At 54.9% G+C, this 23805-nt stretch overlaps 1 protein-coding gene across 1 annotated transcript; it reads right to left on the reverse strand.

Annotated features, from left to right (window-relative positions):
- Positions 1 to 348: 348 nt before the first annotated feature.
- Positions 349 to 23544, reverse strand: LRRC4B (leucine rich repeat containing 4B). Its single transcript, XM_068527841.1, has 2 exons — positions 23248 to 23544; positions 349 to 2190 (listed from the first exon to the last, which is right to left on the reverse strand). Exons 1-2 carry the CDS (start codon positions 23542 to 23544, stop codon positions 349 to 351), a joined length of 2139 nt encoding a protein of 712 aa, XP_068383942.1.
- Positions 23545 to 23805: the final 261 nt, after the last annotated feature.

Below are 23805 nucleotides of genomic sequence, written 5' to 3' on the forward strand. Positions count from 1 at the left end.
TTGGGGGTGAGGGGAGAGGACACCCCTGAAAAAAGCTCCTCTCTCCCCCGGAAGGCGGAGGGCCGGGAGCAGTTGGTCGGGAGAGCGAGGAGGAAAAGCGGAGGGTTCCGGCCACTCCCGTCCTGCGTCCCCTCCCGCGGCCGGGGAGGGGGGCGAGGCCGGAACCACGCGGGTTCCATTCCCGGAGCCCCGCACTGTCCTCGCTGGGGCGAGCTGCCCTGGGCTGCGGACGCGGGTGGGGCTCCGAGCTGCCTGCCCCGACCTCCCCGGTGCGGGGCTGGGGCTGCGGGGAGGGTGCCGGTCCGGCCCCCGCCCCGGGGGTCCCCCCTGCCCGGCAGGCCGGAGGCTTCAGATCTGCGTCTCCTGCACGTTCTCCTTGGAGCCGCTCTTGAAGAGCAGAGGTTCGTGGATGGAGTTGAGGCCGGGCGGACCTTTGCCCCCGCAGCCCCCGCCACTGGGGTTGCTGCTGTAGTGCGCCTTGAAGGCGGCCGCCACGTAGTGGTGGTGGTTGAGGTGGTCGCGCTCCAGGGCGGGCAGGGCCAGGTGGCTGTCCCCGCCCACGCCGCCCCCGCCGGCCACAGCGGCGGCGGCGGCCACGGACACGGCGGAGGCGGCGGGCAGCTCGTCCTCCACGTTGATGATCTCCACTGTGCGCGTGGGCCCGTGGTGCTTGTGGAGCTGGTGCTGCTTGCGCAGCTTGTAGAAGGCCACGAGCATCACGGCGGCCATGAACGTGATGGCCACGAAGCAGCCGATGATGATCTTGGTGGTCTTCATGACGTCGTCCAGGTCCTTGAGGGCGTTCTCCGTCACGTCCGTTATGGGCACTGTGAACGCCTTCTCCGTGGGGCGCGAGGAGCGCGGGGCGGGCGCCGTGGTGGACGACGAGGCCGGGCCGGCCGCCTCCCCCGGCCGGCCCCCGCCCCAGACGCCGTCCGTCGTGGGCCCCGGCGGCTCCTTCTCGGTCCCCCGCGGCTGCAGGGCCTCCTCTCCGGGCTGCGTTTCCAGGGTCTCCACTGTCACCGTGGTGAAGTAGGTGTAGCCGCCGCTGCCCCCGCCGCCGCCCCCGCCCCCGGGGCCGCCCCCGCCGCCCCCGGCGCCTCCGGCCGCCACGGGGTCCACGGCCGAGACGTTGAGCGTGGCCGAGGCGGTGGTGTTGCCGGCCGAGTTCGTCACCATGCAGGTGTACTGGCCCGTGTCCTGCACGGTGACGTTGGTGAAGTTGAGCGTGCCGTCGTGCAGGACGGAGATGCGCACGCGGTAGGAGCCGTGGGTCATGAGGGTGCCGTTGGGCGTCAGCCAGTTGACGGAGGTCATGGACGTGCCCGTGCGGCACTTGAGCTCGGCGGCCATGCCCTCCGTGACGTTGAGGTCCGTGGGCGGCTCCACGATGACGGGCGCGTAGCAGGTGAAGTGCGACTGGTCCAGCTCGCCGATGTAGCGCCCCTTGAGGCCGGCGGGCGCGTGGCAGCGCGCACAGCACGTCGTGTTGCTGGGCACCGTCTCCTTGAGCCACCAGCTCAGCCAGAGCACGTCGCAGTTGCAGTGCCAGGGGTTGTGGTTGAGGTGGACGCGCTCGAGGCGGTGCAGGGGCGTGAAGAGGTCGTGGGGCAGCGACATCAGGTTGTTGTGGGACAGGTTGAGCTCCTCCAGCGACTTGAGGTCGTCGAAGGCGTTGCGCTCGATGGTGGCCACCTGGGCGTGCATCAGCCACAGCTTGCGCAGGCTGGTCAGGCCCTGGAAGGAGCCCGGGCGGATCAGGTCCAGCCGGTTGCCCGACAGCTCCAGCTCCTCCAGGCGCACCAGGGCCGTTAGGTTGGGGATGTCCTTGAGGTTGCACATGCCCAGGTTGAGGTAGCGCAGGTTCACCAGGCCCTCGAAGGCTGCCTCGGAGATGTACTCCAGCCGCTTGAGCTCGCCCAGGTCGAGGCGGCGCAGCGAGGGCACGCGGTTGAAGGCGTACGACGGGATGCTCTCGATGGGGTTGTTCCGCAGCCAGAGCTCCCGCAGCTTGGACAGGTACTCGAAGGCCTGCGTGGGCACTGTCGTCAGCCGGTTGTCGAACAGCTCCAGGGTGTTGAGGCTGGGCAGCCCGTTGAAGGCGCCCACCTCGATCTTGCGCACCAGGTTCTTACTCAGCTGCAGGATCTCCAGGTGCCGCAGGTGCTTGAATGTGTCCGTCCGGATCACCTGGGGTCGGGAAGGGGAGACACCATCAGTGATACTGATACTAACGGAGTCGACCACAGAGGGTTTTTAAAAAAATTTATTTTATTAAAGTATAGTTTATTTATTTATTCATCTATCTTTTGGCCGTGCCCTGTGGCTTGCGGGATCTTAGTTCCCCAACCAGGGATCCCCTGCGGTAGAAGCGCGGACTCCTAACCACTGGACCGCCAGGGGAGCCCCTAAAGTATAGTTGATTTAATGTTAATTTCTAATGTAAAGCAAAGTGATTCAGTTATACATATATGAAAATATATGTATATATTGATATATGAAAAAGAATATATATACACATTCTTTTTCATATCCTTTTCCATGATGGTTTATCACAGGATATTGAATATAGTTCTCTGTGCTATATGGTAAGACCTTGTTGTTTATCCTTTCTATATATAATACTTTGCATCTGCTAATCCCAAACTCCCACTCCATCCCTTCCCCCTCCCCCCTCCCCTTTGGCAACCACGCGTCTGTTCTCTATGTCTGGATCACAAGAGTTTTGAGTGCTGGTGAGGGTGCTGGGCCGCCCCGTCTCTCCACCTTTCCTGTAAGACCATGAGGTCACTGTGGAAAGCAGTTTGATGGTTTCTTATAAAGTTAAACAGAGAGTTAGTTACACAGGACACGGCCATTCTACGCCCGAGTATTTCCCCAAGAGAAATGACAGCAGATATCCATCCAAAGGCCTGTGACAGGTGCTTGCAGCATCTGTGTTCATTACAGCCTAAGCCGGAAATGACGCAGTGTCCGGCAGCAGGTGCAGGACCCACGCTCTATGCTGTAGGATGGAACACTATGGCTCAGCAATGAAAAGGAATGAACTTTCCACACAATGACTTGAATGGATCTCACGGGCGTCAGGTTGAGCAAACGCAGCCAGATGCAAAGGAGCACATGCCGTGGGACCCTGTCCATTCCACAAGCGTGTGTGTGTGTGTGTGTGTGTGTGTGTGTGTGTGTTGGGGCAGGGGGAGGACAGTCTGGGAAGGGGCACGAGAGAACTTTCCGGGCTGATAGAAATGTCCCTAGTTGGGGTGGTGCCTACAAGGGTGAATGTGACTGTCAAAACTCCCCAGACTGGGGACTTCCCTGGTGGTCCAGTGGTTAAGAATCCGCCTTCCAGTGCAGCGGATGTGGATTTGATCCCTGGTAGGGGAAATAAGATCCCACATGCTGTGGGGCAAATAAGCCTGTGCGCCAACTAAGCCCGCGCGCCAACTAAGCCCGCGCGCATTACAACTAGAGAGAAGCCCGCGTGCCGCGATGAAGAGCCCGCATGCCGCAACTAAGACCTGATGGGGCCAAGTAAATAAATATTTAAAAGAAAACAAAACTCCCCAAACTGTACCCATAACATGAGAGGCATTTTATTCTATGTAAATTACACCTCAATCAAAAAGATTAAAAATAGGGAACTCCCTGACGGTCCAGTAGTTAGGACTCCGCGCTCTCCCTGTGGAGGGCCTGAGTTCGATCCCTGGTTGGGGAACTAAAATCCCACAAGCCGTGTGGCATGGCCAAAAAAAAAAAAAGATTAAAAATAGTTATACCAGCAGCTAACATGCATCGGGCACTTCTCGGGTGCCAGACGCTGTTCTGAGTGCTTTAGCGCCGACAACTCAATCCTCCAAACTGCCCTGTGAGATAGGTGCTTATTCAATACACACAACTCTGAAATCCACAGAGCTCCGAAAACCACATTTCTCATAACTTTGGCACCAAACCTGATCAGAACTCATGTGAAGCTGTTCAAAGCTTTTATTGATCCCACTCATGTGACTATTCAAAGATTCCACTCTAGAAACAGACCCAGATTTGATAAGGGGTATAAGACCCACTGGGGGTGCTGTAAAAATCTATGCTGTATAGTAATACCTTTCTAATATCAGATGCCCAAACTCAACTAGCCTCAAGTGTTTCACATGAGGGATTAAGAATTATCTCCATCTAAGCAGGAGGAGATGGAGGCACAGAGAGGTGCGGCGACTTGCCCAGGGATGCACAGGAGGCGCTGGCAGATCTGGGATTGGACCGAGGTTGTCTGGCTCCAGAGTCACGGCTCTTAATCCCTGAACTTGGCTGCCACTTCTCAGGGCTGAGGCTGATGCACCACCGAAGGGGCAGTTTTGGGCTGGGCATGGAAGGCAGAATCTTACCAGATTCTCCCCACTGATCACTCAGGTACACTGAGACACAGAAGACCATGCAGCCATCAGATAGCGTTTCTGAAGCCTAGTTAACGCCATGGAAACAGTTGCATTAAAATATTAAGGGGAGGGACTTCCCTGGTGGCGTAGTTGTTAAGAATCCGCCTGCCAACGCAGGGGACACGGGTTCGAGCCCTGGTCCGGGAAGATCCCACATGCCGTGGAGCAACTAAGCCCGTGCGCCGCAACTACTGAGCCTGCGCTCTGGAGCCCGTGAGCCACAACTACTGAGCCCATGTGCCGCAACTACTGAAGCCCACGTGCCTAGAGCCTGAGCTCCGGAACAAGAGAAGCCACCGCAATGAGAAACCCATGCACCACAACAAAGGGAAGCCCCCGCTCGCCACAACTAGAGAAAGCCCGCGCGCAGCAACAAAGACCCAACAACGAAGACCCAACGCAGCCAAAAATAAATAAATAAATTTATTAAAAAAAAAAAATTAACGGGATAATGGTGAACTCTAGGTAGCATACTGTGTGATTGTGACTTTGTAGAACTGAAAAAAGCAGCTGAGGAATTAGGTATCTGCGTATATGCACCAAGAAAAGACTGCAAGGAAATGCCCTAACCACTTCTTAGTGGTGAACTCCAGCTGATGAGGATTATGGGCAATTTTAACTCAAGTTATTTTTTTCTTTAATGAACAAAAATTCCTTTTTTTTTTTTGGCTGTGCTGCGCGGCATGTGGGATCCTAGTTCCCCGACCAGGGATCGAACCCGTGCCCCTGAAGTGGAAGTGCGGAGTCTTAACCACTGGACTGCCAGGGAAGTCCCCAAAATTACTTTTAAGTAGAAAAACACTGTAAAAACTTTAAGAAAAGACTGTACCTGGGAGGCACCCAGCATAAGGAAAATAATATTCCTGGTACCGTTATCATCATAAGACAATAACAGCCACCATTTCTGCCAGCGCGATCCAACAGAAATACGACACCAGCTACCTGTTTAATTTTAAATTTCCTAGAGGCCACGTTAAAAAAAAAAAAAACCAAGACAGATGAAACCAATTTTAATAATTGATTAGCCCAATAGGTCCAAAATATTATGATTTCATCATGTAACCAAGAGGGAAACTTACAAATGAGATATTTTACTCTCTTTTCACACCAAGTCTGCGGGGGTCCGATGTGTGTTTCACAGTACACGCCCTCCGCAGCAGGTCCTGCATTTCCCCTCAATAACAGTATATTGTGAGCGTTTTCCCATATCATGAGTATGCTTCTAAAACCTGACTTCCGTGGCCACCTAGAATCCCTCCCCAGGGCTACACCTCCTTTCTGATGTTGAGATGGAATTGACAAGGTCAGTTTTTTATTTTCCTTAACGTGCTTCCGCCTCCTCTCATTTCTGGCAGCGAACACGGCTAATCTTTAGAACCGGACGAGGACCACGAGGGCTGGCCTGGGGTGTCTGCAGCCTGCCGGCGGTGTGGCCGATGCGGCCGTGTCTGTGTGGGGTGAGAAGAAGGGGGGGCTGGAGAGCCTTGGCCTGACAGCCCTCAGGCCCTGGAGCCCCAGCTCTGCTGCGTGGGCTGCTGGAGCCTTGGTTTCCTCCTCTGAGGGACCCCGGGAAGAGCCCAGCCCCTCGCCTCCCACCCTGCTCTCTTGCTGCCTGCCCAACCCGTGAGGTGCTAAACAACAGCACAACGAAAAGCTTTCCTGATCAAACAGTCTGGCCCCTTTGCTTTGCTCGACTCTTGAGTTTCCCAAGTATAATAACCCGAGAACCCTTCTCACAGGCTGCCTTTTATCACTGCCCCGGGAAACGCTGGCAAAGCACCAAGCAGGCTTCTAGTTGCTGTTTCTATTAATAATAGTAATAATAATAATAGTGGTAATAATAATAATAAGAGGATCCAGGCATTACTAATCGCTAGGGAGAGAATGAAGTAATGATCCAGTCATTACTAATCGCTGGGGAGAGAATGAAGTAATGATCCAGTCATTACTAATCGCTAGGGAGAGAATGAAGTCTGAAGGTCAGACTTGAGGGTTTGGACGGACAAATTGAGAACAAAGGGATTGCTGGCCCAGGTGTTGGAATGGCCCGTTGCCTGGTCTGAGTCACATGTAGTTCCGGGGGCCTCCCCAGTTCCCAGCAAACCCGTCTGCATGGCCCACCCTGCCCCCGCTCCTGCCGGGGTCCCTGTTCTCGGCGCGGCCCCTCCAGCCTGCCTTCCCAGTTGAAAGCGGGCCTGCAGCCTAGAGGCCCCTGCATCGTCCACGGCCTCCCCTTGTGAGGGTTGGTCAGCCAGCAAGCCTGCCGGTTCTAATCCTTTTGAATGTCTCACAGCCATCTTCTCTCTGTCCCCACGGTCCAGCTCAGGCCTCAACCTGCCTGGCCTCCAGTCTCTCCCCTCAAGTTCATCTCCAGGGCCTTGCCACATCCAGAGCTGGCCCTGCCTCTGCTTTCCTCTAGAGCCCTCCGTGGCTCCCCAGTGCCCTCCAAGGAAACTCAGCCTGCCTTGCAAGCCCCGCTTGGCCTGGCCTGTAGGCTCCCCTCACTTGCAGCCCTCACTCCGGCTACATTTCAGCCAGTATGAACTTCGTGGAGCTATCTCACAGGCCCTCCCCCTTTGCATACACTGTTCCCTCTACTCGGAACTCCCTTCCCTTTTCATCCACCTCGAAAACCCCTGCTCACTCTCTTGGACCCAGTCCAGAGGTCTCACACTCATCCATCCGTTGCTTATTTATTGAACGGGGATAAAGGAGTTCTGAAGGGGCAAACGGAGGAGGACCATTCTCTGTGGAAGGGCGTTGTAATGTCAGCCCTGCAGAGCTGTTTCGAGGATGCAAGGTAATCGGTGAGATTCGCTCAGCACAAGGCGTGGCCCTCGCAGGTGGCATCTGGGCTGCAGCGATGAATGCCAGGCTCTGGGCTGGGTGTCCGCATCCGTCAGCTCGGCTTGTCCCCACCAGCCCTGCAGGGCAGGTGTTGTTCGCTCACTTTCACAGAAGGAACCACTCGGCGAGGTTACTCGATGAGGGGTTTGAACCTGGGCAGCCCACAGGCCAGCATCGTGCCCCGTTTCAGAGACCAGGAGCCGAGGCTCAGCGAGGTCAGGCGACTCAGCAGGGCTGCTCACCTTCCCCGGGGGAAGTGGGAAGCCCGCAGCTGGGAGTCCAGCCCGGGTCTCCCTGATCCTCTGGGCAAAGCAACTGAAACTACACCATGTCCATAAGGTGCGTCCTGGCAGAGCCCGAGGCTGCGGCTGCTCCTGTTCCACGTGCTTTGTCCCAGTTGCGACGAGAAGGGGGTGTGTGAAGGGAGATGCAGGGGCACTCCCAAAGCGGGTGGGGTCCCCCCGCCAGTCACTTGAATGATGCACTTGGGAATAAGCAGGACGGGGGTGTTGCTGAGAAGGGAAGTCTGGTTTTATTGAGGATGTGCTGTAGGATTGCTTAAAATAGTGAGTCCCTTTATTTTTAACAGGATTCCAGTCTTTTCTCCCTCCTCCTCTCTGCAGGGTGACTGGGGAGCAGCCTAGTGGGCGGGGGTGGAGTCAGGGCTGGGTCTGAATCTTGGCTTTGCTGTTGACCAGCTGTGTGAACTTGGCTGAGTGTCCTAACATCTCTGAGCCCACTTTCCTCGCAGGTCCTGCAGGGTTATTGTGAGGCTTGGACAAGATAGTGAATGCTTGGGACATGGCAAGCAGGCAGTAATACATATTTTTAAATTGTTGATGCAGCTGATAATGATCATTAACAATTGTCCTGCCTCTGGGGTTCCAGTTTCTTCCCCAGCCTCTTTCCTCTACATCAGCTGTCAGAATTGTCTAAGATGCAGTTCAGACCCTGCCAAATCCCTGCTCACAGCCCTCCCATGGCTCCCTTTGACCCTCAGCCTGGTATCAGAGGCTCTGCAGGACCTGCCCCACTGGCCTCTCCTCTACTCCAGCCACAGGGAGATGTATGGGGTTCTATACGCTCACCATGCTCTGCTCAGCCTCTCTGCCTTTGCACAGGCTGTGCCCTCTGCCTGGAATGCCACCTTCCTCCTAGTTCTCTGGGATGTTCCAATTGTTTTCTGCCAGGAGGCTCTCTTTGGCCTCCTGTTCACTGACTCATCACAGGCATTCTCTTATCAGACCCTTATCACACTGGTTCAATGCATCTGTCTCCTTGTCTAGGCTGTGAGTCTTCATGAGTAGAGACTCCATCTGAATCATTTCTGCATTCCCTGCACTCAGGTCAAGGCCTAGTTCATGGCGGACTTCAGAATGGACAAGGCTCATATTTGGAGAGTACCCACTGTGTGAGTCAATGTGCCTGCATGGCTTTTGGCCTGGGTGACAGCACCCAAAATGTTGAAATCCTCAGTGACAGAACTTGGGAACTGAGAGAGCACCAGTGTTCTGTTTTTGGTTCTGTTTCCAACTTATTCTTCTTTTTGCCTTAAAGTCCATGTGTCTGATATTATTAAAGACACACCAGCTTTCTTTAGGTTAGTGTTTGCCATCATTTTTGCTTTCATCCTTTCTGTCTTTATGTTTTAGGTATGTCTCTTGGATTTTGTTTTTCATTCAGTCTGAAAATCTCTGTCTTTTGACAGGAAGTTTAGTGTGTTTACATTTATTGTAATTACTAATCTATTTGGAATTATTTTTCCTATGTTTTTTCACGCTTTCTATTTGTCCTGATTTTTTTTTTGCAGCCTATTCATTCCCCTTTCCTATGACCTTTTGCAAAGATCGAGTTTCTTATTCCATTTCCCCCATTTACTATCTTAAGATTTATGTATTTTCTCTTCTTTTAGTGGTTAGCCTTAAGATTTAACATGCATACCTAAAGACCAAAGCCAATCAACTCCTCCCCTCTTCTTCCAAACAATACAAGGCTGATCCCATCTCCGACTCTGACAAAGTGCCATCCAGGGCAGGTTTCTAATAAGGCAAAAGGGGGGAGCCAGTATTTGTTAAGTGCCTAGTATTCACTGGACCCTATGCTAAACACTCTGAGGTCATGATCTCCTTTAATCCTTGTGGAAATCCTGTCACATGGAGATTATCAACCACATGTCCCTGCCTTCCTTCTTCATATTTGATGGTTTACAGCCGAGGCAATGGAGGTTCACTGAGGTAAAGTCATTTGCCCTCAGTCTCACAGCTCCAAAGTAGCAGAACTAGGACTCAAAGTCGGCTTCTCCTGAATCTAAACACCAGGTCTCCACCACTCTCACCCACCTAAACCAAGAGGGTTGGGCTGTGTGTGGGTTTTGATGTGTTTTTTGAGCTGCAGAGCCCGTTCATTATTCAAACATTACCCATGTAGCGATTTGCTCATTTGACAGATATTCTTTGAGTGCCTGCTATGTGTCAAGCATCATGCCGGGCTCTGGGGATCCAGCATGGACAAGACAGCCATAGCCAAACTCCCAGAGCCTGACCTTGAGAGGGGAAGAGAAACACTAAACATATTATTATGCAAATGATCATTTAAGTGGTAATGGTATAAACGGATCTGGATCTCCGGAGATGCCCTGGTTGCAGGGGGAGAGGCAGGCCTGTGGCCCCTTCACAGCACAATTTGAAACCCCCGAGGCCAGATGATCTCAAATCCTCTTTGATGCCGAGGGCTGGCTCACTGACCCAGAGTCGGGTAGGCAAGGTGAGGACTGGTTCTCGGAGCAGGCAAATCCCCCTGTCCTCCCAGCCTGACATCTTTGGCCTGATGGGACGCTGACATCCTGTGATGTGGCAGAGGAGCTGGGCCTAGGGTCCTAACTACCCAAGTCACCAAGTCCCCTCCCTCCTTCAGCCCACGTTTGCTAAGCCCTCCCCAACCTGTGCGCTCGGCTCTGTGCTGATTGCCAAGGATGCAGACACCAGTCAGGCACCGGAACATGGTCCCATCAATGACCACCTCCCAACCTGACGGGGGCCTCTCCCCTCTCTTTCCATCCTGTAACTTGGCCTATTATTTAGGGGACTTTCCACTTCGGTGGTGGTAGGTAAACGCTACTAACTCTAGAAAAAAAACCCCATTGTGTTCTCTTGGGATTTTTAAAAAAATTTTAATTAATTAATTAATTTATTTATTTTTGGCTGCGTTGGGTCTTTGTTGATGCGCACGGGCTTTCTCTAGTTGCGGCGAGCGGGGGCTACTCTTCGTTGCGGTGTGTGGGCTTCTCATTGCGGTGGCTTCTCTTGTTGCGGAGCACGGGCTCTAGGCGCTTGGGCTTCAGTAGTTGTGACACTCAGGCTCAGTAGTTGTGGCTCGCGGGCTCTAGAGTGCAGGCTCAGTAGTTGTGGCACATGGGCTTAGCTGCTCCGCAGCATGTGGGATCTTCCTGGACCAGGGCTCGAACCCATGTCCCCTGCATTGGCAGGTGGATTCTTAACCACTGCGCCACCAGGGAAGCCCCTCTTTTGGGATTTTTAAGAAAATAAACTGTCAAGAAATCCCTTATTAAAAATTTAACTGTGGTTGGAAAATGATGAAGTGAATTGTTCATCTTAACACTATTAAGATAAATTGCTTGTATGGGTTTTGAATGTAATGAACCGATAACAAAAGTTTAGTAAGCTTACTGTTGGGTTTTTTTTTAATCTCGTTAATTATTTTACGTTCATAATTTAAAAGCCTTTTTTTTTTTTTTTTCCCTCCGTACCAACTGTTTTTATGACAACTCCTCATATTTCTTCCTTCTCTGAGATCAGGGTCTTGTGCATCGCTTTTCAGTAGGGATTTCCCTGACCGCCAGGGTGTGGCCAGAGCCGGGCAAGCATGGGGGCTAGTGTAGGCCCCTGCCTTGCTCACTGAGTCCCCCACCCCCCAGGCCTAGACTCGGCCTCCTGGGGCCTCAGTCTCCTCTGTAACGTGGGGACAGGGGCCCTGAGGACTAAGAGAGAACAAGCATGTACCACAACAACACAGCCCAGCCCAGGGGCAGGGTGGCCCCTCAGAATGCAGCACCCTCTCCATCCTCGCCGTTACCCCCTCACCGCCAACAACAAATCCTAAATTTGTCCCTGATAGGAGGGTCCAGGCCATGCCGGGCAACCCCTCTAACAGGGGAGGGGGGCATCCTAGAGGCTCCATGCCCAACCCCCAGCAGCCATCCTGGGCGAGGGCAGCTGGAACCAACCTCAGCCTGCACCATGGGCCGGCCATCCTCAGCTACAGGAGGCAGGCAGGAAGGGCTCTGGCCAGAGCGAAAGAGGAGACAGCCTGCTCCCCACGGGTCCCCATCTCCCCAGAAGACCACTGTGCTCGGACAGGCTTGTCTCGTCCCCGGCCCCCAACCCTGCCCGGCTGTCACTGCAGGTTGAGCCCTGCGGCCTGGTGGTTAAAGCTCTGGGGTCAGACAGCCGGAGTCCTGATCCAGACTGCCCTTTACTGCTTCTGTGACTTGGAGCAAATTTCAGACCTCCTGGGGCCACTTCCCCATCTGTACAGTGGGGCTTATAAGATCTACCTCCTAGAATTGGTGAGAGGATGCCCTCAACCCCCAACCCAGGAGCCCAGATGGGTATCTAAACCTGCGTGCAGACAATGCAGGGGCGAGCGCTACACCAGAGCGGGGTGCCAGCCGCTAAGTGCACCCCAGCTTTGCCTAAGATGGTGGGTGGGGGGGAGTGGGGAAGTGGGGTTAGGCTCAGGCTCAAGCCACGCCGCCTCCCCCACTTGCACCTCCCTCTCCTGCTTGACTGTTTCACTCAGCTCATCTCCATCTAAAACACACCGGCATTGGAATTCCCTGGCGGTCCAGCGGTTAGGGCTCCATGCGTCCACTGCAGGGGGCACGGGTTCGATCCCTGGTCGGGGAACTAAGATCCCACACGCCATGTGGCACAGCCCAGAACACCAGCACTGGGACTTCCCTGGTGGCGCAGCGGTTAAGAACCCGCCTGCCAATGCAGGGGACACGGGTTCGAGCCCTGGTCCGGGAAGATCCCACATGCTGCGGAGCAACTAAGCCCACGCACCACAACTACTGAAGCCCGCGCGCCTAGAGCCCGTGCTCCGCAACAAGAGAAGCCACCACAATGAGAAGCCCACGCACTGCAACAAAGAGTAGCCCCCACTTGCCGCAACTAGAGAAAGCCCGCACGCAGCAATGAAGACCCAACGCAGCCAAAAATAAATAAATAAATAAAAAACAGAACAAACCAAAAAAAGACTGGCATTGTGCTGTGCACCTCCTGCACTGTCTCTGTTTCCACCCAGCTTCACCAGGGCAGGGACATGAATCTGTCCTGCTCACTGTGCGTACAGCAGTGCCTGGCACACAGTAGGTGCTTAATAAATGAATCAGGTATGTGAACTGGGTGATGGACTAGCCAGGGCCGGTCAGACACGGGAGGGACAGGCATTGTAGGGAGAGGGACACATGAGTCTCAGCCTCCTGTCAGTCGGAGCCTGTTTCCAGGTGGAGACTTCACGGTGGCATCTTGAGGATCACACTTCTGCCCGGTGTGGGCAAGCACAGAAGGTGACTTTGGCTATTCAGGGACAGCGTGTTTTCTGAAGGGAGGGAAGGGTGTCTGAGCCCAGCAGGGGGCGTCCCTGAGTGAGGTGAGGCTGGGACACCCAGTTTGAGAAGGGTCTTCTCTTGGGGGAACATGGGCCGTTTTAAAGCCCAGGAATGACGTGGTGACGCTGGCTGAGGGTGGGGGAACAGACTGTGGCCAGGTGGCCGGAAGGAAGCCGGGGGGAGTGTCCTGATGGGCAAGGTCAGGCCAGAGCAGGGACTCCAGACATGGAGTCAGGACTCGATTACAGTTCTGTCTTCAGGTCACCAGGGTGGAGAGCCCAGTAACTATGAATTAGGAAGCATCAGGAATGGCACTGAAGAACCCAAGGCAATCTACAGATTCGATGCAATCCCTATCAAATTACCAACGGCATTTTTCACAGAACTAGAACAAAGAATTTAAGAATTCGTATGGAACACAAATGACCCTGAACACCCAAAGTGATCCTGAGAAAGAAAAACGGAGCTGGAGGAATCAGACTCCCTGACTTCAGACTATACTACAAAGCTATAGTAATCAAAACAGTATGGTACTGGCACAAAAACAGAAATACAGATCAAAGGAATGGCGCTGAAGAAATACAGTCTTGCAGCCTGCCTGCCTGGGCTAAGTCCCAATTCCACTGACTGTGGCCTCTTGAACCAGAGTCTTACTCCTGCACCTCAGTTTCCTCATCTGTACAATGGGGATAAGAACAGGCCCTGCTCACAGGGTCGCCGTGGGAAGGGCTTGGAGCAGTGCTGGGGCTGCATGAATCGTCTCCCACTTTCCGCCTCTGAGGCCCTCAGTCTGCTCAACTGAGAAGTGGGGGTGAGATCTGGGCCTGTGGTGAGGTTCAGAGGCCACATGGCTTGGCAAGACGGCAAGCCATTCTCTGATTCATTAACTTAACAGTTGTATTTGGGGACCTACAGTCCATCAGGCTCTGTGCTGAGTGCTGGGGCCAGGGGCGACCACAAGCGTGACCAACAGATTTGGGCACCAGAGGGACCCGTGGGCCTGACTGGACCGGGGGCTCAGAGAAGGTGCCTCTGAGGCCAAGACATTTCTCTGACTCAAGAAAGATGACAGTGACCGACCCTGATGACGGTCTCACTATCAACACTAGCTGGACCTCTCAGGAGCTGACCGCTCGCCAGCCCCTCTTCCCTCATCTGAGCCGCTGAGACCACTGAGTCCCCAGGGCCCCCAAGACCACCCAGCGTGCAGTGGTGCTCATTACATGCTGGTCCAAAGGTTAAAGACATGGAATTTCTCGGTGGCTCTAAGACGGAAGGACTGTTATCCCCATTTTACTGATGACAAAACTGAGGCCCAGATGAGTTCCATAATGTTCCCGAGAAGTTGTGATTCAAACCCCAATGGTCCCTTACAATCTTAAGTGCTGGTGTTACCTAGGTGAGTGGGAAACTGGAAGAGTATTCCAGAAAGAGGGAACACCATGTGTGAATGTGCTGAGCTAGGAGGGAGTGGAAAGGCCCAGTGTGATGCCCGGGATGCAGGAGGCTGGAGGGGGGAGGGGTGGGGCTGCATCCTGAAGGACCCTGCCTTCATCAGGGTAGGTACCAGAGGGAACACCTCAGGGTTTGATGTTCAAAGAAGCAGACCAGCTCTCTGGCATCAGACTTGCCCCGTGAGGTGTGAGGCAGGAAGCGTGTATCACCCTTTCCTGAGCCGCTCACCAACAGAGTCTGAGGCAGCCTTTGTGCTAGCCCCCACCTTCTGCCCCGGCCCGAGGCAGGCAGGCCGCTCTCATGGAATAAATGGGGGAGGGGCTCCACCCACATCTCCTCCGGCTCGAAAAAACTAAATCAAAACCAGGCAGAGTGGGCTTCCCTGGTGGCGCAGTAGTTGAGAATCTGCCTGCCAATGCAGGGGACACGGGTTCAAGCCCTGGTCTGGGAAGATCCCACATGCCGCGGAGCAACTGGGCCCGTGAGCCACACAATTACTGAGTCTGCGCGTCTGGAGCCTGTGCTCCGCAACAAGAGAGGCCGCGATAGTGAGAGGCCCGCGCACCGCGATGAAGAGTGGCCCCGGCTCGCCGCAACTAGAGAAAGCCCTCGCACAGAAACGAAGACCCAACACAGCCAAAAATAAATAAATAAATTTATAAAACCAGGCAGAGTGAGAACCCCAACTGGAGACTATCCAAATGCCCATCAACAGAAATGCATAAAGGAATTGAGGTATCTGCATCAGATAGAATGTGATCCAACGATACAAAAGGAAAAGGGGAAAAGCCACAGCCACAGGAAACACCAAGCATGCGTCTCAGCAGCTGTGCGGAGCCAAGGAAGCCGGATGTGCAGGAGTGTAGGCGCCTGATTCCCTTGGCCTGGAGTGAGGACTCTGGGGAGGGTTGTCTCTGGGGAGAAGGGGGAGGAAATGAGGGGAGAGCACAGGGGCTTCAGGGGCTCTTTATATTCCACTTCTTGCCCTGGTGGCATTGACGTGGCCCTTCCCTTTCTGATGACCTTTTGAGCTGGACATTCACGTCCGTGTTCTTCTTATGTGTGTGTTACACGTGATAATAAAAATAAGTCAGGAAGAAACAGGGCATCTGGAGTCCCATCTGACAGGTGTGGAAACTGAGTGCCAGAGGGGGCGAGGGGATGATCTAGGGTTCTGGGGGTGCTTCCGGGGGAAGGAAGGAGGAAACCAGAGTCAGGATGGAAGCTGGACAGGTTGAATTAGGCATCCAGTCCTGGGGGGCCTGGGTGTGGCCCCTGAGGCTGGCTGCTCTTTCCTGCCCAGGTGACCCGAGTGTCCCACGGGCCTGCAGGTGGGGCTGCCCTTGCTGACCTCTAGAGAGGACCCTTCCACACCCCTCGGTCCACCATTCCCTTCCTTCAAGGGCTCTGGCTGGGAAAAGTCCATCCGGTCAAAAACTCCCTGTATTTCCTGATGCTGGTGGGATCGGCCACACGGAAAATCGCAAACTAGCATGTAACTGAAAAGCCATTTCTGGTGTTTGCCTTGGTCGTGCATTACAGTGTGTTCTTCTTTGCAGCAGATTGACTTTCCTAAAAGCTGAACCCTGGCTGGCAGGGCCTTGCTTCTCCACGGCGGCTCCTGGGGCCTGGGGCAAGCCACCGGGGTCACTGCCATCTGGGTGACCTTGGACAAGCAGGTGAACAAGCCACCTGCGCCTCTGTTTCCACATCTGTCAAATGGGAACAATCCCACCATCAAGGAAACAAACGAGTCAGGGCAAATCCTCCACAAACTGTAGTTTCTCCTCCCTTCTCCAGGGAAGGGTGAGCAAATGCCAGTGTAGACTTTTTTCTTCGGCTCGTGTAACATTTTGTACTTGTTATTTTTTTTTTTAAATTAATTTACTTATTTATTTATGGCTGTATTGGGTCTTCGTTTCTGCGCAAGGGCTTTCTCTAGTTGCGGCAAGTGGGGCCACTCTTCATCGTGGTGCGCGGGCCTCTCATTATCGCGGCCTCTCTTGTTGCAGAGCACAGGCTCCAGATGCGCAGGCTCAGTAATTGTGGCTCACGGGCCTAGTTGCTCCGCGGCATGTGGGATCTTCCCAGACCAGGGCTCGAACCCGTGTTCCCTGCATCGGCAGGCAGATTCTCAACCACTGCGCCACCAGGGAAGCCCTGTACTTGTTATTTTTAAGTTGAATTTTTCCTGATTACAAGAAGTATTAAATGCCCTCATTGAAGAAAATTTAGGGAATAAAGAAAACATAAAGAAGAAATTAAGGGAATTCCCTGGCGTTCCAGTGGTTAAGACTTGGTGCTTTCACTGCCATGGGCTCGGGGTTCAATCCCTGGTCAGGGAACTAATATCCCACAAGCCTGGCGGCACGGCCAAAGGCAAAAAAAAGGCACTGTGAGAGTGTCTGGGCGGTCCCTGAATTTTGTTTTAAATTAAATTTTAAAGACACATTGGACATACTCCTTGCATCCTTTGAAAAGCTCAGTATGATCTTCTAAGCATTCCCCTGTGTCCTTCAATAGTCTTTGAAACTCCATTTTGAATCGCTGCATGATATTCTGTCGTAAGGATGTGCAGTGATTCACTGAACCAGTGCCCCAATCATCAGGAACTGAGACTGCTTCTACGTTTTGGCTGTTGTGCCATCCAGCATTCAACACAACTCTCTGAACACTTCTGAGGATCTCAGGATGGGTTGATCTGTTTCTTAGGATGGAAGCATATTTCCTTGTCAAGTGACTCTACACGCCTTGCCCACAGGACCCCATGTTAGACCCCTGGAGGGACCAGGGCAGCCCCCTAAAGGCCTGGGTGGGTCAGTGTACTTTGTGAGGTTAAGTACATCATGTCTTCTGACCCAGCAATCCCCCCGGCGTACATTCCAAACACATTATCATGCCGCAGCCCCCAAAGGGTTCCTAAAGGAGGCTTTGTGGGGGGTGGGGCAGGAAGGGGGGGACGCCCATCAAGGAAATTCTGCAGCAGTTAAAGCACCCGAGTACACACACGCACACACACACACACACACACACACACACACACACACACACACACACACACACGGCGACGTGGATGGCTCTTAACAACCCAGGCCAAGTGAAAACAGTGAGACAAAGAAAGCCATCTATAACGCACCTTCATTTACATAAATTAAAAATACATGCACACAAAGCAACAATAAGCATTTTGCAAGAACACACACAAGCAGAAAGATCCAGAGTAAACACATGAGGATGGCTGGCTCTGGGGGAGGGGAGGGGAGGAGAGTGGGGACAAGGAGACGAGGCCGTGACCTGTGACCGAGGAGGGGGGCCCAGGGAGGACCCCCACCTGCCTGAGGATGGGTGGGCTGGCTGAGCCCAGCCCAGGGGCACAGCGTCTACGTGGACCCAGAGTACACAGGGGAACAGAGGTGTCCCTGGGCCCGCCCGGTAGTGGCAGGTGCCCGGCTTGAGTGGCAACAGGGCTGCAGGGCAGAGGGAAGGCGGGTCCCCAGGCCTTCGCCTAGAAAGCATCTCTGTAGGCTCAGCCCCGTCCCCGTGGCCACTTGGCCACGTGTGCTTGGCGTCCCCGTGCCCCCCGTGTGGTCCTCGCCCTCGCTGGACCGCAGGCCAGGGGTGAGTGGGAACAGGTGATGGGACCCTCAGGGCTACCCCAGTTCTCAGGGTGGGCACTGCAGGATTCACCTCCTGCTCCCGCTCACGGAGGTTCCCCCGGTCTCTGCCAGGTCCCCTGGGGCTGGCCTCCCATTCTCAAATAACTGCTGATCACCTACTGTGCGCCAGACTCTGGTCTAAGTGCTGGGGATGACACAGGGAGCAGGGCGAAGTCCCTGCCCTCATGGAGGTGACCATCTGGGCAGGAGCCAGATGACAAGCAGGTGACCATGGACATGGGGGGACTCTCGAATCTCCACAACTCAGGCCACCTCTACGGAGCTTTGGTGCCAGGCCTCCTGTGCGTGCACCTTGGGGCGGTCACAGCCTCCGACCCCACAATCCCACTTCTAGGAATTTGTCCCAAGGGCAGAATCCAGAATAGTACAAAGAACAAGAACTGAGGATGTTCACTGCAGTGTTGTTTACATCAACGAAAACGCTGGGTGGCGCAGTGGTTAAGAATCCGCCTGCCAATGTGGGGGACACGGGTTCGAGCCCTGGTCCGGAAAGATCCCACATGCCGCGGAGCAGCTAAGCCCGTGTGCCACAACGTGCGCCTGCGCTCTAGAGCCCGCGAGCCACAGCTACTGAGCCCGCATGACACAACTACTGAAGCCCATACCCCTAGAGCCTGTGCTCCGCAACAAGAGAAGCCACCACAATGAGAAACCCGTGCACCGCAACGAAGAGTAGCCCCCGCTCACCGCAACTAGAGAAAGCCCATGCGCAGCAACGAAGACCCAAAAATAAATAAACAAATTTATAAAATAAAACACTGGAAATAAGACGGGACTAGTTAATTAACTGGACGCTCACGCATCGGAATCTAATGCAGTCATTAAAATCCACATAATAGACAAGTATCAGAATCAGGGAGAAAGATATTCATGGTTGAACTCCTAGGTGCCAAAAGCCAGTTGCCAGCCAGTAAGAAATGGGGTGATTCCATTTTTTTTTTTTTTTTTTTTTAAAAAGCAAAATATCCATTTAGAGACCCAACCCTGTCGTGCACACAGAGGTGTGCGTGCAGAGTCTCTGAATAAAAAGACACCAAATGTTAATGGGAGTTACCTGTGGTTGTCGGATTACACTTGGCTTTTGTCCCTGTGTTCTTACTTAGGTACCTTTTCTGGTTTTTCTAAATTAATTTGTATTCATTCTATAATAAATCATTTTAAACCACGTTTACATAGGCACAGAAAAGAGCCAGGAAGGCTTTAAAACAAAATGTAAACAGTAGTTATGTATATCTAGGTAGTGGGACTAGGGGTGAGTTTTTTCATTTCTTATCTAGATAATTAAAAAGTTATTTGGTAAAACCCCTCTAACGGCGGCCCCACTCCTCCCGCCATCTGCAAGGTGTCCACCGAGGGAGGAAGATTCCATTGAACATCTTGAATCGTTCACTTTTGCGGACTGGACGTTCCCTGGCCTCAGGGAATGTGCAGTCTGGGGGGTGGGGTGGGGTCGGAGGTCTCCAGAGAAGGGGGCTGCAAGAATCCCCAGGGGTGAGAAACGAAAGTGTTAGGAGTTCAAGACATGCTTGCCATCCTTTAACGTGGCCATTTTTGTGCAAGCTTTATAATATACACGATCCATGGATGCTGTAGACCTTTGTATGACTTTAGCAATAAAATTCATATATGTATATTCCGACAGGGATGTGGGTCACATCGTTTGGAGACCAGTGGCCTGGGAGATGAGGTGAGAGACACACGAGCAGACAGGTCCAACCAAGGGGTCCACTCAGACCTACAGAGTCATCCTCTCTCCTTCTTTTCCCATATCCACTTTGCTGGAAAATCCTGTGGTCTCCACCTTCAAAACAGACCCAGGGGCTTCCCTGGTGTTGCAGTGGTTAAGAATCCGCCTGCCAGTGCAGGAGAAACAGGTTCGAGCCATGGTCAGGGAAGATCCTACATGCCGCGGAGCAACTAAGCCCATGCGCCACAACTACTGAGCCTGCATGCCACAACTACTGAAGCCCGCATGCCTAGAGCCTGTGCTCCACAAGAGAAGCCTGCTCACCGCAATGAAGAGTAGCCACCGCTCGTCGCAACTAGAGAAAGCCCGTGCACAGCAACAAAGACCCAACGCAGCCAAAAAACCAACCAACCAACCAACCAAACAAACAAACAAAAACACCACCAAAAAACAGACCCAGAATCTGTCCGCTTCCCACACCTCCACCGCAACCAGTCTGGGCCAACCTGGGGCCACCAGCATCTCTCTCCTGAACTCTACACCAGCCTCCGAACAGGCCTCTCTGCCATCGCCCTTGCCCCTACAGTCCCCACACCTTGGCCAGAGAGAGACCCAAGTCAGAGCCCGTCTGTCCTCTGCTCAGAGCCTCCCCTGGCTCCTGTCTCATGCAGAGAAGAGCCCAAGTCCTCACCGTGACCACGAGCCCCCCTTGTCCCACCTCTGTCCTCATCCCCCGCCCTCTCCCCATGGTTCACTCCGCTCAAGCCACGCCAGGCTCATGGCTTTTCCTCCTACACACCAGGCAGGCTCTACCCCAGGGCCTTTGCACCTGCTGCCCCCTGCCTGGAATGCCCCACAAGGCTCCCACCATCACCTCCTCCAAACATTTGCTCAGATGTCACCTTCTCCATGAGGCCACCCTGACCTCTGTGTCTTTTTTTTTTTTTTTTGGCGGATCTGAGTAGCTTGCGGGATCTTACTTCCCCGACCAGGGATTGAACCCGGGCCCCTGGCAGTGAGAGCACCGGGCCCTAACCACTGGACCACCAGGGAATTCCCAGAGAACCACTGTTTTAAAGGCATTTGGTCAATCCCCTGTCCCCATGCAGGCCTCTCCTATCCCAGCCCATAGAGCCAGGAGAGAAGAGGGCTCAGAGCTAAACTTCCCCTCCCCCACTGCACATCCTGGTCTGACCCTGGGGAAGAGGAAGGGATCAGGGCCCCCATCTGACTGTCCTGGACAGCCTGGGGACCAGAGCCCCCCTCTGTGGGGGCAGAGAGGGGACCTCTTAGGGGGTCAGTGCCAAGGGGACTGCCAAAGGCAAGGCTGTCCCTTCCTGGGTGGCTGTGGGGCAAGGACCACTGAAGCTGGAGTTGTGTCACATCACCACACCCCTGCCCCTGCAGGACTGTGTCCCCGGGCTCCAGGCCCACCTCACCAGCTGCCTCCACCTAGAGGCTACCTTTTCTGCTCGTGTGCTCTGAGTCAGCCTCAGACACATCAAGCTGCAGTCTCAGCGGCTCTGTCCATGCCTCCCTTTAGGGGGCGACACCCTCCCTTCATTCTCACCATACACCTGCCCCCTTGTTGCCGGTACTCCATCCATCCTTTGTGTATTCATGTGACAGTCCACAGACGCTGCTAGGACCAGCTCTGGGCAAAGCCTTTCCCTGCCCCTGAGTGGCTTATATTCTAGAAGGGAAGAGGCAATCAACCAATAAGCAGGGTGGCACGCCAGGCTGGGATAACCGGGAAATGGGAGCCGGAAGCGGGGAGGTTAGAGCATCAGGGATTGCGTCTGCGACGAGGAGCCACTGAGTTCCCACCACCAGCAACATCCCTTTGGAGGAACCGGGCCGTTTTCTCTTTGGGGGGCTCAATGAACAATTCGGTCCCACCAACAGCTGCTCAGTGCCCGGCCCTGCGCTAGGCGCCCGCGCCCCAGTCCAGTGCAGGGCACTGGCTGACATGTGACAGCGACCAAGAGACACGGGTGCCACAGCTCCGCCACCTCCTAACTGCATACATTCAACCCATCCTCCCAGGGGCCACCACACAAGCCTGATGGTGCCCTCTGCCTAAAGCCCTCCAGAGCCCCCTGGACTCTGGCATGAAGTCCAGCCTCTTCTGTGATAACCAGTCGCCCTCCCAGCCCTGGGGAGCTGCTCAGACGATCCCTCTGCCTGAATAAGCCTCTCTTGGGTCCTGGGGTCCCGCAGGCAAACCTCCCCTCACCGTCTTCCTCTCCGGGCCCAAAGCGCCCCAGCATCCACATCCTTCCCCTGAACGCTTTGGTCTGTTCAGTGTCTCTTGGTTGACTTACACATGGGAGGCCGTAGTCTAGGCACTTGGGACACATCAGTGAGTAAAACTGACAGCCACACGCGCCCTCCCTGATCCCGCATTCCAGGCCTCTGTCTAGAAGTAAACGGGCATTGTGTTAAATGCTAAGGGCCGTGGGGGACGGAACCGGATGGGGGAAGGGGGTGGTGGCTGCAGGAGGAGGGGTTGCTGGCTGCAGCTTTAAAGACATGGAGGTCAGGGGAATTCCCTGGTGGTCCAGCGCTCAGCGCTTTCACTGTGGTGGCCCGGGTTCAAAAAAACCCCAGAAAACAGTGGTTCTCAACTGGGGGGGGGGGAAATTCCCGCCCTCCCCAGGGAATATCTGGCAACATCTGGAGACACATTTGGAACTGGGGGCGGGACGCTACTGGCCTCTAGTGGCCGGGGATGCTGCTTTACACCCTGCAGTGCGCGGGATGCCCGCCCCCCAACCCCACCGAGGAGGGTCCAGCCCCAAAGTCAGCAAAGCAGAGGGGAGACCCTGCTTCCGAATAGCACAGCTCTGCCCCCAAAGCATCACTCATGGCCCATCTTAATGACAATTATAATCGGATGGCAACTGCCCCGTCCGAGTGCTGCCAGCCAGGTACTGGGGAGCGCTGGGCTCTCACACCAGCTCCGGGAAGCGGGGGGTGTGTGAGCCCCGTACCGCACAGCAAGTGAGCGCTCGCCCGGGGCCAGAACGGCTCTAAATCCTTGACAAGTGTGACACCCATCAGTCTTCGCACCAACCCCTTGGGGCAGGGATCGTATCATCGCCATTTTCCAGGTGAAGAAACTGAGGGGCAGAGCCATGCATCATGTGCGCCCGACGCCACGCGGCAGGTGCGGTGGTGCAGGTGGCCCAGGGGCCTCAGGGAAGGGTCACTCCCAGCACGACCTGTGGCTCCGGGGCCAGGCTGAGGGCTCACCTGTGCCGTGCTGTGGGAGGAGGGCAGATGGTCCTGCCCTGGGGCCCAGTGTGCTGGTACAGACACAGGGAGCCTTGTGCCGAGGAAACCCAGACAGCCTCGGCTCAAGTGACTAGGGTGCAAACAGCATCTCATCAGTGCCCAGGGTACGGGCGTGAAGAGCTGGTGCGGACGCCCAGGAGGCTTTGCCAGCTCAGGGAGGAGGGACTGGCCACCGCCTGGGCCCCTCCCCCACCCCCACGGGCCGCCAGCCCGGCTCACCTGGATGCCATTCTCCTGCAGGTTCAGGTACCGCGTGTTGACGGGGATACTGGCCGGGACCTCGGCCAGCTCCCTCCTTGTGCAGATCACCCGGCTGGCCTGGTTGCTGCAGGAGCAGGCCGCGGGGCAGGAGGTGGCCGGCGGGGAGCCCCCTCCGGCGGCAGATGTCCCGGCCACGCCGCCCCCGCCGGCCCCCAGGGGTGGGGAGAAGAGCCAGAGGAAGAGCAGGGCCCCATGGGGCCAGGACATCCTACTGGGCGGCAGTGGGGGGCACGGGGAGCCGCGGGCACGCGCCATCCTCAATGTTCATGCTCCGCCTGGGCGCCGGGGGGCTGTCAGGGAGAGAGAGGGAGAGGCTCAGTGAGGGACGGGGACCCCCGAGTGGCCCAGCTTCTCCCCGACATCCAGGCCGCTCTCTGCGGCTGCTGCCACCACCATCACCTCCCTGCCCAGGCTCAGGACCCAAGGGGGCAAGGCTCCTGCAGGCCCCCTGTGGGGGGAGAGGCCACCCCTGATGATGAGGGCCCAGCAGGACGAGGTGGGCAGAGAGGAGGGCTA

The sequence above is a fragment of the Eschrichtius robustus genome, chromosome 19 (assembly GCF_028021215.1).
Source record: "Eschrichtius robustus isolate mEscRob2 chromosome 19, mEscRob2.pri, whole genome shotgun sequence".
In the NCBI taxonomy this organism is placed as follows: Eukaryota; Metazoa; Chordata; class Mammalia; order Artiodactyla; family Eschrichtiidae; genus Eschrichtius; species Eschrichtius robustus.